This window comes from Mustela erminea, chromosome 2 (assembly GCF_009829155.1).
Source record: "Mustela erminea isolate mMusErm1 chromosome 2, mMusErm1.Pri, whole genome shotgun sequence".
Lineage (NCBI taxonomy): Eukaryota > Metazoa > Chordata > Mammalia > Carnivora > Mustelidae > Mustela > Mustela erminea.
This window is the reverse complement of record NC_045615.1, coordinates 154,322,586-154,336,992: the sequence shown is the minus strand read 5'-3', so window position 1 is coordinate 154,336,992 and position 14,407 is coordinate 154,322,586. Positions and strand designations below refer to the sequence as shown.

The following is a 14,407-nucleotide window of genomic DNA, read 5'->3' as shown; positions in this document are numbered from 1 at the left end:
CATATGGGGCTGCTCTTGGGTGGCTGTAAGAAAAGGAGACCACCATGCCAGCCTACCTGAATTTTAAAAACATCTATAGAGGTTAACTGGGTTTAGTCATGTATACTGTCAAGGTCATCACAAAAATATATTACTGTTTCAAGGCTGTGTCCTTCAGTCAGCTTCCAGTGTGGAAAAGGCAAGCAGAAAGATCATTTCAAGGGCATGGGAGAGGTTGAGGAGTCTAACTGACCCAGGTCCATCTCATGGTTCAGTGAATTGTCACACCCCCTTGGTAACCTCTTCCAATGACTAAATTCAACAATAAATTTGAGTAATCCTAAATATATATTTTAATGTTCTTTCATCATGGAATTCTGTGGTTCTGTGAAGTATATGGATTACATAAGGGATCCAACATTAACATAACACTTTAAATTTTTTCTTTGCTTATTTGAGGTAGATCTGTTACTTTGGCCGCAGGGTCCAAACCACAGGTGGTACCAGGTATCTTGGTTGAGAACAGAGATGGAGACAGTGGAATAGCTGGAGAAGGAGACAGTCTTGGCTTCTGGCAAAAAAAATGTAATATTTGTGAGACTAACCAAAGAATATGGTGATTCAAAGGGTAGGGAAATAGAAGGAGAAAGTATGCACATCCTCTTTTCCTAATTTCCTAATTTTCTAATTATTTTCATGTTTTCTCATGTGGTAAGTGCTAGTGAGAACATACCAGGTACTATGAGAGTAACAATCCCTGTTTTGTTCTGTAAATAATGCTCAAGTTGCTAATGTGTCCTCATGGTTTTATGTACTTTACACAGATCGAATATCCATTTCCTTTCTAAAAATCTTAAGTCTCTTTCCATCTTCAGTTCTTCAACTTCCTGTGAACATCTGCATTTGGATATACTATCAATACTAAACATAGTTTTGTAAAATCTCCCACAAGCAGGGCTTGTATCCAATAGGGAACTACCATGGATTTGTTGGGTTTACTGAAAGATGTTTTGTCCTTTCTTCATCTCCAGTCTTGCTAAATTTCCCCGATATTTTCTTGCTCTAGACCTTGTCTTGTGTTTTGGAACTCCTTCTCTTCTTCTAATCTTGCTTTACTTTCCATCTTGTTTGGTTAACACTTTTACTCCTTTCTCATACTATAGCTATAAAATACACTCAGGTGGTGGAATTATTGTCCCCAAGTTCTATTTTTTCCACATTATTTTCCTGTTAAAAAATATACTTGGTTTTTTGACTAATATCCATGGGTCAGCAACATTTATGGACATGCTGCCTTCAGTGAAATTAAGCAATAACCCTGGTATAACCACAAGGTTCAAGTTATAGACACAGGAGAATGTCTTGATAGATTTTATTTTTTAGATCCTTTATGCCTAATGGTTCATCACACTCTGGTTGTGATGTATATGTGCCTGGAATTTTATGAATTAGAAAAGAAGAGCATATGCAGTGATGTTGAAATTCATCTTATGTTTGTGCAAAGTGGGAGTTTTATGTAAAAATATGCACACATAAAAGAAGGAGTTCAGTGTATGTAAATAAAAAAATATTACATTAATGGGCTATAAATTGGATAAGAAGAGAAAGAAAAGAAAAAACGGACAAGAGGAAGGGGATGGACCTTGATCCAGATGGGAGGTGAATTGATTAAAGGCCAGATATAAAAAGAATTATTGAGATTGGTAGTCCTGGTGCTGGGAAGATAGAAGATGGTGATTACAGGATAGAAACCTAGAAATTGGGATTTTTGGCGGAGGTCCAGTACATGATTGCAAGGGTCTGACCATGCGAAAGGGTGGAAAAGTGGGGTAAAGGAAAGGATCATTGGATATGAGGTGGGAGAAGTGAGGCCAGGTTCAAAGCGAATTGCCGATGTGATTGTTAGAGTCACCAAGCATTATAAAGTAAGAAATGGTGGGGAGAAATCTGGTGAGCTGGGAAGTAAAATATTCAGTGACTGGAGGAGTGACCAGGAGAAGAAGAGGTAACTGCAAAGCAAGAGAGCAGTGTTTGTAAACTCTGACAACAGACACTTTAAGAGAGTGACAGATTTTGAGGGAAAAGGAACAGAAATAATCTAGTTGAAGCTATGAGGTGTCCGTGTATCCTATCTCCAGGTCCTGTGCTTCATGAGGGTGTGAGAAAAAACATTCAATACTAGAAATTCTACTTTGAGGAACCCAGTGCCAGCTAGGGGAATAGGATGACAGGAAACTTCTGCATAGAGACTGGAGACCCATGGTATTGTGCTCACAACTTACTTGCCCTTGAGTCACAGTGGAAAGGCAGAGATTGAGAGGAGGGTAGGAGATTTGGTTATAATAGGGCATATATAGACCCATATGGGGATAAAAGTCCAGATGGTGATCAATAATTTGGGAGTCCTAAACATCTTTCATTGATTGACATGAAAAAGAGAAATACTTTAATTTCTAGAGGGGAAGCAAAATCATTTGTCTCTTTAAATGACCACTATCCAAGTAGAGAACATTTTAAATACAGATAACCTCAAGGAGAAAGAAATGTCTTCAGAAATAAAAATAATTTTATGTCTTTCTAATTGAGGGGGAATTTACATGTATTTTTTCTAAGAAATTAGGTAAATATGTCAAAAATGAATTTTTCAGTGCCTGGTGGAGCTTTGGATGCATGTACTGACATTTTAGCCACCTATTTTCAGAAATTCTGAAAAATTTAGAAAATTTAGAAAAATTTGTTAGTACTGCATTTCATCCAGTTTTCATAACATGTGACATAACAATATGACAGAAATATTTTCCAAAATAGTTCATTTTGTTGTCCTTCCTCAAAAGCAGAGTCAACACCATAGAGGGCAAATTTGATACAGTATAGGTTTTAAGAGTGAAGCTTAAATTCATATGATCTGAATTCTCTAAGTGATATTTTTACCGTAATATCCAATTTTGCATTGAATCTCTGAAAGAAAATGATAAAATCAAGAGCTCATGAAGACTGAAGAGTCTATCTATCTAACTGCACAACTCCCTATTATTATGGAATAAGGCAGCATGGTTTCCCAGATTTAATAGATGCAAATGAATGGGTTCTAGGGAAAGCAAGATCAGGAACCACCTGTCCCACTGCAGGGATAATAACAGCCAAATGCTAAGCTAATGTGGAATGAGAAAAGGAGAGAGAGTTCTAATTCATGTGTTGGAGGGCAGTAAAGAAGATCTTCACAATTTTCTGACAACCACCACCGTTTAGTGGTTACTCTGTGTTAGCTATCTATGTCAGGTACATTATTCATTTTAAATTTCTCAACTATTTTATGGGGTGCCTAGGTGGCTCAATGGGTTAAAGCCTCTGTCTTTGGCTCGGGTCATGATCCCAGGGTCCTGGGATTGAGCCCTACATCGGGCTCTCTGCTCAACAGGGAGCTTCCTTCCCTCTCTCTCTCTGCCTGCCTCTCTGCCTACTTGTGATTTCTCTCTCTCCGTCAAATAAATAAAATCTTAAAAAAAAATTTTTTTAAATTCTCAACTATTTTATAAGATGAGGCATTATTATCATTTTAATACATGAAGAATTTGAAGACTGGAAAGGTTGATCAAGGTTATTCCAGCAATAAATGGCAGGAATAAGACTTAACATGAATCTGACTCCCATACCTATACTTTTAAGCAGTTGATAATATTTCTGTTATCCTTTTCTACTAGAACAAATTAAATGACAATTTTCAATGAAATCCATGAAAGTCTATTAGTTTCTTCCCCCTCTCCAATCCCCCAATACTAAGCTTTGAGGCTTAAGGAAGACTCTAGAAGTGTTTGTATTTGTACTTAAATTATCTAATTCTCTCATTGAGGGCTTAGTAGAGTCATGCAGTGATGGAAAAGGAAAGTAGTGCTTTAAAATGACTAATTAAAGAGTTCCTTTTAAATGAAATCATAAAATACTCCATAATCTCACTTGTTTAATCTTTATTATCTTTCTAAATACTCTGGAAATAGTTTAGAAAAAAAAAGGCACAATTATGGAGTTAAAGAGCAATACAGTTTAGAAAATTGTGGTATTCGGTTGATGGTAGAGGTAGGTTTTGGAGTGGTGTGGGTAGTTGGTGTAATTTCAGGACTAGAGACATCGAATTATTAATAATAATAATCAGATTCTGTAGTTTCAAATATATAGTTATCATCAGTGTTGGGGCTACTATAGGGAAGTTCTGTTGTTTCATATCCTGACTCAGTAGTCATCCTGGTCCCTTCCGTATCAGCTGCAGATGAGGTGTTGGTGGAAGCAGTGGTATTTTGCACAGTAATGGCAGACGATGTGGTGGTAAAAAGTGCTGCAGCTGTGAATGTGATGGTTGTGTTGGAAAGTATAGTTGGATCTCCAGCAGTTGCATGTACAGTGGTAATCTCTTGTGTGGTAAAAGGAGTTGTTTGCGTGGTGGCTATGAGAGGAGTGGTAGTAACAAAGGGAGTCGAAATCTCAGTAGCTGGGGCATTAGACGTGGTTGCAGCTGTGGGCGGAATGGTGACTGGAACTTGGATTTCAGGACTGGAAACTGTGATATCAGAAGGACTTGTCCTTTCAGAGATGAGAGCAGATGAGATTTTGTTTGTGGTTGTAGCTGAGGTTGTGTGGGAGCTGATAGTCTGGGGAGTTGTGGAGGCAATGGCAGAAAATGGAGTTGTGTTTAAGACTTGGGTTCTAGTGCTTACCACCTTGCTAACTGGTTGCACCTGAGGTCGTGGGCTGGGAACAAAGGGAGGTGGATATAGCCTGCCTGGAGAAAGAGATAAATGTGGATGATAGTGGTGTGATCCAGGTTTGTTTTGAATGTGTGGCCTAATACAAGGCTTAATTTGTCCAGGTATTTTAATTGGTGGATTTGATATTTTCTGACCAAGTGGATGTGGGTGTCGTCTTCGACTAGATGACTGTGGACGTCTTCTTTGACTCAATGGTTGTAGACGTTTTCTTGGATCAAGTGGCTGTATATATATTCTTCCACCAGGTGGCTGCAGATGAGTTTTGGTGTGGCATGCTGTATTTTGGACAAGTGCTTTTGGATTACGCTTCCTTTGTCTAGCTCTTGTAGCAAGTTCATTTGCATGTGCCTTGTTTAGGCTAGCTTTTTGCAGCGTGGGTGGATTAGGATTACGTTTGGTTAGTTGAGGTTTTTGCTGAAAGATTGTATTTGAAGGAGATTTGAACGGCCTGATCACTCTTTTAACAGATGAATTTGGAAGAGATTGGGATTTTTTAGACTGTGTTTTAGAGTATGATAATGGACCAGGATGTAATGAATTGGATCTATTGCGAATAGGTGACTTGAAACAGGGACTTTTTTGAATAGGGTTATTTTGATAAACTTGTGGCAGCCTAGACCTACTTTGAGTTTTTGAACTGTACTCAGTTGGACCTAGTTTTGATTGGCTGGCTCTATTTGAATGAGTTTGTGGTTTTGCTAGGTTTTTTGGGATCGATGTCTTTAAAAGCAATTGCTTTGTAGGAGGAAGTAACTTTGAATTGGTTGATCTACTTAGTGACTGGCCAGCTAAGTTTTGGTGATATTGAGGCGAGATGGATCTTGGCGGATTTGGATTTGGAAAACGCTTGACTTGAGCAGATTGTGAACGAGCTAGCACTTGACCAGATGAACGCAACAGTCTTCTTTGATTGAACCCATTATTCCTTTCTTGACTCTGACTGCCCTGAAGATAGACATAGGCAAAATCAATCATACTTAATATCTCTATTGCAAAATGTTAAATTACAAAGAATTAAGAACATCTGTTCCTAAAAGTTACAGTTCTGGCTCATTAAAAAAAAAAAAGCCTGCATTTAAACAGGTGAACATTTTTCTTTCCATCTATCCATCTATCTATCTATCTATCTATCTATCTATCTTTCTTTCTTTCTATCTCTTTCTTTTCCTTCCTTCCTTCCTTCCATGTTCAATATCTCTTAGTGAGATTTAGAAGATCTTAGCACTGGTACATATGAAGATGAAGCCTTTGGCCATTCATGCATATTATGTGTATGCATGTACCCAATATTGTTTTTCCAGACAATCTTAAAAGAATCCTTCAATCTGAATTAATTTCTCCCTCTTCTGTAGAATTTTTGTTTTTATTTCTATAATAGTAATAAGGACCTCATGTCAGAAAGTTAAGTATTTATCTAAATTATAAACTTCTAAAGATTCTACAATAAATTTAAACTCCCTGAAAGAAATAATTGTCTTTTTTGTATGTCCTCATGTCATTTTAAGACTCAGTATAATTTTGGGTGCTTATCAGACCCTGAATAACTTAGTCTTGAATAAGCTAATCTTTTTTTACTGAAAAGGAAATTTAATTTAGGATAAATAAATCATATTACTTAAAAAGAGTACAATATACAAGAAACTCTTATTTATATTTCTCAAGAAAATTGCTGTTGATATACTTGGGCCTTCATAAAGGACCTCATATATGTTACTACAGTCATCCACAGTTCTCCAGTTAAAGCTTTTTAAAATTTCATACAATCTCAATCCAACTCATTTGTTAAATAAAATTGAGGATGGACAATTTTTCTCAAGTAGAGCAGTATCTGAGAGAGATGTGAGGGGAGTTGATAGGAGTATTCTTTATTAAAGTAGAAAAATAAACATTCATATTATTGGGAAAAATCTAATTGAGAGTGAGAAAAGTGATGAGAGCAGAGAGAGGAGGGTTTTAGGGGTGACGTCCTTGAGTAAGCAAGACGGTCTGAGATCAAGTGCATGGGTGAAAAGATTGGTTTTAGCAAGGAATTTGGGCTGCTCAGTATAGGTGTGGCTGAGAGTAGGTGAGTATAGATAATGGTGATAGGAACTTGTGAAGGTTTGTCTTTAGTTGTTTTTATTTTCTTGGTGAAATGGGAAGTAAGTCATCAGCGAGAAAGAGGATGAGCAAGAGGTTTGGACGTGCGAGAGGAGAGGAATGGTGCTAGTTATCTAGAAGAGTGAAAAACCATATGGATGGGAGGAAAAGAAAGGAGGGGCTAATACTGGTAGACCATGAACTCTAATTCAGCTAAGGAGAAAAGTGAGAACACAAGGGAAGTTAAGACAATGAAATAGGCTTAGAACATTTAGAGCCCAAGAGGGACAGGCCTGGAAAGACAGAAGTGTTGGTTTGGTGAGTGATAAGATCTCTTCAGATGGCAGTATCAGCAACTGAGAGGATAGCGTTATGGAAAGATTGTCTATGAGGATATTGAAATTACCAAGAATTAAGATGGGAATAACATCAGAGAGTGATAATGAGCAGGTGCTAAAACCCTTGAGGAATGAGAACCAGCAACCGGGGTCAATTGATGACTGAAGCTGGACAGGCTGGTAGGTCCTGTAGTAGGTGATGGGAAATTCAAAGTAGAAAAATAAACATTCATATTGTTGAGAAAACAATATGAATGTATAGGCTGGAAGCAGTGATCAAAAGCAAGGAGGTCAACCATGCAGGAAGAGGGAAGACACCAGCCCCAACTTGAGAGAGGTACAGGGGAATCCAGGGTCCAAGAGAAGAGCCTGATAGCAGTTAGCTTGAGAAAGGATTGGGAACATTTAGAGAAGATGTTTGGGATGTAGGGTTGATCAAATTCATAACTTCTACTACGATTTCTAGCCCATCTGCTACATACAGTATTTTAAATCTGAACACCCTCACCAGCTTTCTCCCTGAGGTCTGAACTACGGCCAATGTGATGAAATGAGGACAGGTGGGAAAAAAAAAGAAAGAAAAGAAAAGCACTTAGAGGGATGGCTCAGTCAGTTAAGCAACTGCCTTAGGCTCAGGTCATGATCCCATTGTCCTGGGATCGAGCCTAGCATTGGGCTCCCTGCTTAGTGAGAAGCCTGCTTCTCCCTCTCCTTCTGCTGCTCCCCCTGCTTGTGCTCTCTCTCTTTTTGTCAAACAAACAAATAAATAAAATCTTAAAAAAAAAGAAAAGAAAACACTTGGATGTTTTTCCCTTAAATAATTATATCAGAGCAAATATATCTAAATGAAATTCTGTTTTAAAGTAGTCTTTTGATACTTTATGTTCCTGTTTCAACAGGAACATAAATTGTTCCAAAATAATTTTTGGAGTCTTTTTTTTTTTTTGGCTTTTGCGTTCATGGCTGATGTATTAAGCCCATGCAAAAATTTGTATCTTTTTAAAAACTCATCATATTGATTATGCATCCTTTTACTACAGTGTTTGGAGTCAAAGATCAACTAGAGTGAAAATTCTACAAAGATGATTGCAAGTCATTGTCCACTACTAGAGTCAGATAAGCATGAAGAATCTTTCTGATTAATGGAACTTACCAAGAAGCAGAGGCTTAGAACCCAAAGAATTTGGAATATGATTTTCATGTTTAATTGCTGCAAAAAGCCAAAATGATTATTCTTTTAGTCACACTGATGCAAGACTGGAGCAAAAATTTATTTACACAACAGGCATAGCTTAGAAAAGTTTTAATATTTATATTTATATATTTATATTTATTTTTATATTTAATATAAACATGATATATTTATATTATTATATAATCATATTATTAATTATTAAATAAATTATTAATAATATCATTATATTAATATCAATACTATCATTATATATTTTATATTTATAATAATTATTATATATTTATATTTATTTATATTATATTTATATATTTATAAATAAATGCAAAAAGCAGCCCTTTATTTTCTTTTTTAAGGCTCATGAAATAAGAGCTCAAATAATTAAAATACTGATATTTTATAAAGAACATTTTTTTCCCACAATTAAAGCCTGTCTGTAAATTAAACTCCTTTTATCTTCTGAGGATTCCTGTATGTTTGCGAAGAAATATCTTCCAGACAAAGTTAGAGGATATTTGTGCAATATCCTACCCATGTATAAACAACAACAACAACACAAAGTCTTTACAGGAAGTGTTTAAAATCCTGGAAGACTATTAGTATTGATTTTACTGTGTGGTATAATTTTAAATTATGCATAATATTTCTGCTATGCACCAGATATTTCTAGGCAGATAAGGCTATATATTACATAAAAAAGGAAATGCATCATCATTTTCTTACTTGGGTTGAAAATGAAAAATCATACTTAAAGACTGATACTGGAGTAAGAATTTTGGAAATATCTTATAAGCAAATTTACCTTCCTATGTTCTCCCAAATTAGTTCAGATTTTTACCCATATAAAAGACAATTTAGCTAATTTTATACAGAAAAAAGTAGAAACTGAAATGCTCACCTACTTTTAAAAAATTATTTATTTATTTATTTTAAATAATCTCTACAACCCAATTGGGTCTTGAATTTGCAACCCAGAGATCAAGAGTTGCAGTCTCTAGTGGGTGAGCCTGCCAGGTACCCCTGCTCACTCCTTTTTAAAAGTTATCTTAGGGGGTGATGTGGAGAAAGGGGAACCCCCTTACACTGTTGGTGGGAATGCAAGTTGGTGCAGCCTCTTTGGAGAAAAGTGTGGAGATTCCTCAAGAAATTAAAAATAGAACTTCCTTATGACCCTGCAATTGCACTATTGGGTATTTACCCCAAAGATACAGAAGAAGTGAAAAGAAGGGCCATCTGTACCCCAATGTTTATAGCAGCAATGGCCACGGTCGCCAAACTGTGGAAAGAACCAAGATGTCCTTCAACGGACGAATGGATAAGGAAGATGTCGTCCATATACACTATGGAGTATGATGCCCCCATCAGAAAGGATGAATACCCAACTTTTGTATCAATATGGACGGGACTAGAAGAGATTATGCCGAGTGAAATAAGTCAAGCGGAGAGAGTCAATTATCATATGGTTTCACTTATTTGTGGAGCATAACAAATAGCATGGAGGACATGGGGAGTTAGAGAGGAGAAGGGAGTTGAGGGAAATGGGAAGGGGAGGTGAACCATGAGAGACTATGGACTCTGAAAAACAACTGAGGGTTTTGAAGGGGCGGGGTTGGGAGGTCGGGGTACCAGGTGGTGGGTATCATAGAGGGCACGGATTGCATGGAGCACTGGTGTGGTGCAAAAATAATGAATACTGTTATGCTGAAAATAAATAAAAAATAAATTTAAAAATAGTTATCTTAGGGGGTTGAGGGAGAGGGATAGGGGCCTGGGTTATGGACATTGGGAAGGATATGTGCTTTGGTGAATGCTATGAATTGTGTAAGACTGATGATTCGCAGACCTGTACCCCTGGGGCAAATAATACATTATATATTAATAAAATTAAAAAAAAAAAAAGTTAAACACAATGACAGCGCCTGGGTGGCTCAGTTAAGTGTTTGACTCTTGATCTCAGCTCAGGTGTGGATCTGAAGGTCCTAAGTTCAAGCCACGCACAAGGTGGAGTTTACTTAAAAGTTAAACAAAATGTATATAACAATTCTTACATAGTTAAGGAATCATTAAAACAAAATTTAGTTCCTTATAATGGGATCTTATCTAAGAAGTACAGAGATACGGAAGTGGTGAGAGATAGAGGAAGTGCGGGGAAAGCAGAGCATGGAATAGAAAGAGAGAACAGTGCCTTCGGAGGGTCCTGTCTTCTGTTGCATGTGTCCTCCTGAGCAATCTCACCGCAGCGGGGACCTCAGCGGCCAGCTCCAAGCTCTTGCCTCCCAAATCTCTGTCTCTACAACAGAGCTCTCTCTGATCTCCCAAACTGTGTATCCCACAACCACTGCACTTCCCCTTCACATTTCCAACAGGAACTCCAAACTGACACTTGCAAAACTAGACTAGTAACATGCCTGTCTCACCCCACCTCTTGTCCTACTACAATCCCTTCTGAATGAGTGACGCTACCATTCACACACTTGTTTAAAGGAGAATATGAAAGTCATTTTTTTTTAAAAAAGATTTTATTTATTTATTTGACAGACAGAAATCGCAAGTAGGCAGAGAGAGAGAGGAGGAAGCAGGCTCCCCGCTGAGCAGAGAGCCCGACTCGGGGCTCGATCCCAGGACCCTGGGACCATGACCTGAGCCGAAAGCAGAGGCTTTAACCCACTGAGCCGCCCAGGCACCCCGTGAAAGTCATTTTTGACTTCGCTTGTCAAACTCCTCTTCACTCCACACTCCCACCTCACATTTCAACCTGTTGAATCAATCCCACCCGTACCAAGTCTTTATTCAGTTCATTAGATTTCCTCATCCTTTTTGCCTCATTCCATGTCCCCAACTGTAGTTCAGGTTTTTTTCACAATTCCTTAAGGTACTATGTGAGAGCCTCCAAGCTTCCTGAAGCCCTACTGCTCTACCTTCCACCCTTCCTGCAGTTCCTTTTCTTCTGTAACCGGAATGTCCTTCCAAAAATCTGCTTAAACTCCTTTGTTTACACAGCTGCACAATAAAATCCAAACTCTTTAGGTGTACAGGTCCTCTGCATTCTGTCTAATATTTTTTTAAATGAGCTATGCCAGCGTAAAGAACCAGCCGTTTTCCAATTACTCTATGTTCTTGCTACCCTTGGTGCTCTTACCTGGAATCTGCACTGGCTTCTCTGTCTCCCATCGATCTCGTGGGCAGATGACTTCTATTCATCTTTTAAAACTTCGTATGGCTATGACCCCTAAGCCTTCCTGTGTCCTCACATTATGCCCAATACTAACCCGAATTAAACTGTATTATCTACTCTTCCACCCAGACCACCCCCTACATATGTCCAGACTGAGGGTTTCCTCTTTTTTTTTTTTTTTTAAGGTTTTATTTATTTATTTGACAGAGAGAGAGAGATCACAAGTAGGCAGAGAGGCAGGCAGAGAGAGAGGCGAAGCAAGCTCTCCGCTGAGCAGAGAGCGCGATGCGGGGCTCGATCCCAAGACCCTGGCACCAAGACCGGAGCCTAAGGCAGAGGCTTAGCCCACTGAGCCACCCAGGCACCCTTGAGGGTTTTTTCTTAAGACTGGAACTTAAAAAACCCAAATTTCTGTATCCTTAGTGCCTGCCAAAGTGCCTGGCATAGCTAACACAAATAAATATTCCCTCACAGAGTGCAGGTTGAGAGCGAGAAGAAGGACTGATAGGTTAGGAAGCAAATATTTTATTTTATTTTTTTAAAGATTTTATTTATTTATTTGACAGAGATCACAAGTAGGGAGAGAGGCAGGCAGAGAGAGGCGGGGTAGCAGCCTCCCCGCTCCGCAGGGAGCTTGATGTGGGGCTCCATTCCAGGACCCTGGGATCATGACCTGAGCCGAAGGCAGAGGCTTTAACCCACTGAGCCACCCAGTGCCCCACAAAGCAAATATTTTAAATGCTCTTGTACTTTTTATTTGAATAATGTACACTGCTCTTTGAGATAAGTTTCAACTCTAGACTAAGCCTTAGTTTTTTGTTTTTATTTTTACATTGTAAGATGTTCATTATTTCATTTTAAAGCTGAGTTTTTAAAATGAAGTTTTTTTTTTCTTCTTAAAATTAAATCCTAAAGATTTTGCACACACAAATAAATGACTAGGCTCTTATATACAACGTTCTAACTCCAAATATTTCAGCTAGTTCTATTAGTTTGAAATCACATATTTTTTTTTAGAGATAGGCTTCCTGAAGATTATATTTACATAGGATTTAATTTTCCAAGTGTCTAGTTAACTTAATTCAATTTTGATCTTGTAGACATAATAAAGGATGAGAGTAAAAAAAAATCACAATTTTAAAAAAACACAGTAAAAATAGAAAATATTTTGTTCCTGTTAAATTCATGTTAGGCTCAGATAAAAGAAGCCATGGGACATATTGAGGGTTTTTCACTATGACATTTATTTTGACAAGTGCTAACTTAATTTGGTTTCTATTACCTCTTCTGGTGAACATTACAGAAAATTAAGCTATCCTGGGAGGAACATTTTATTTAAAGGAAAATTGGACGGAAGGTTACTGTAAGTCTGTCACATGGCAGGGGTATGTGGGGCACTAAGAATCCAATAGTGAGCAAAGCAGAATTCTTTCATCTCATAGAACAAGCCATAATTAAATAAAGACACAAATAGCCAATTAGAAATGGTGATGAGTGCAATGAAGAACAAGTACAGGTGCTATAAGAGGGTATAAAACAGGACAATTCTGATTGAGAGGGATAAGGAATGCAAAGGCACCACTTTGGTGAAGTGACGTTTATGCTGACATCTGTAGAATGAATAACGTTAGCTAGATAATGAGTACGGAAAGAGGGTTTAAGGCAGACACACAGCCAAATTTCAAGAAGTCCAGTGTGGTGGGAGGATAGTGGTCAATGGGACGAGTGGTTGAGATAAAGCTGGAGAAATTCCAACAGCAAGACTTATTACTTATTACATGGGTGTTATGAAACCATAGTGAGGTCTTGGATTTTGCATTTTATCTTAGTTTCAAGAGTTGTTCCAAAATAACTATTTCAAAATACAATAAAATCTCTTTTCTTAGCCACATTCAGTTGCTGAAAAATTTAAATCTTAAAAAAAAAAAATCATTTATTTAAGTAATCTCTACACCCAACGTGGGGCTTGAACTCAACCCCAAGATCAAGAGTCACATACTATTCTGACTGAGTCAACCAGATGCCCTGAAAACTTTCAGTCTTAAAAAATACTATGTCCCACCTTTTTATCTCAAGGCACATTTGAGCTTTTGGATCGGCTGCAATTAATATCTTCTGGAATTTCTTATATGTGCCCTTTATTAAGAACTCTATTGTAAACTGAGGAATTGTAGGTAAATTCCAGAATGGACTGGATATTTCCAAATATCCATATACTTACCCTGTTAGGAGTTCCTTCTCGTCAGGTAGATTCTTATCAGCAACTGTATGTGAACATCCTCTTGATGGTAACTAGAATTAAAAATGATACTAGGAAGGAGAATTCATAGGAAAATACTGGTGATTATATGCAGCCTTTTTGCTGGATTTCTCCTAGTAACAAAAAAAGTGTGATGAACTTATTTCTAGTCTGATGATCTTTTCTTAAACAATGGGTAGCTGTAAGTAGATATTGGCAGGCACCCTTTTGCATATATTCTTTTCTTCGGCAGATAGAGACTCATTTTCTTCTGATGAACAGATTGAACATTCAAGTCCATTTTGAAAAGTTTCTCAACTCTTTGGGATTTCCGAGGGTGTGTCTATGGGAGGACTTCTAATTGATGGAAACTTATTGTCCTTGGTGTCTTTTAATATTATTTTTTATAGTATCTAACATGCTTTCAGGAGGAACTAAACTACCAGGAGAATTTAAGATTGTCCATTCTTTGGAAATGATGTCAAGGGGTTAGGGTTCATTGATATTTAACATTAGTAAGGTAAGCGTACTTAAAAGCGATAGTAAATATAGGAAGGAGCTACTTACCTGTCTCAGATCTTCAGCCATTACTTCAGGCTAAATAAATTCCAGGAACGGTATAATGTCTCATGCAATGTGATGCAG

The 14,407-nt window shown here is 37.6% G+C and overlaps 1 protein-coding gene across 1 annotated transcript; it reads right to left on the bottom strand.

Moving 5' to 3' along the window:
- Nucleotides 1-3,927: 3,927 nt before the first annotated feature.
- On the bottom strand, nucleotides 3,928-14,032 carry LOC116585157 (mucin-5AC-like). The gene is made up of 3 exons (XM_032334487.1): nucleotides 13,745-14,032; nucleotides 8,310-8,366; nucleotides 3,928-5,684 (listed from the first exon to the last, which is right to left on the bottom strand). The coding sequence occupies exons 2-3, from the start codon at nucleotides 8,355-8,357 to the stop codon at nucleotides 4,113-4,115; spliced, it is 1,620 nt and encodes a 539-aa protein (XP_032190378.1). The 5' UTR covers nucleotides 8,358-8,366; nucleotides 13,745-14,032; the 3' UTR covers nucleotides 3,928-4,112.
- Between the last annotated feature and the right edge of the window lie 375 nt (nucleotides 14,033-14,407).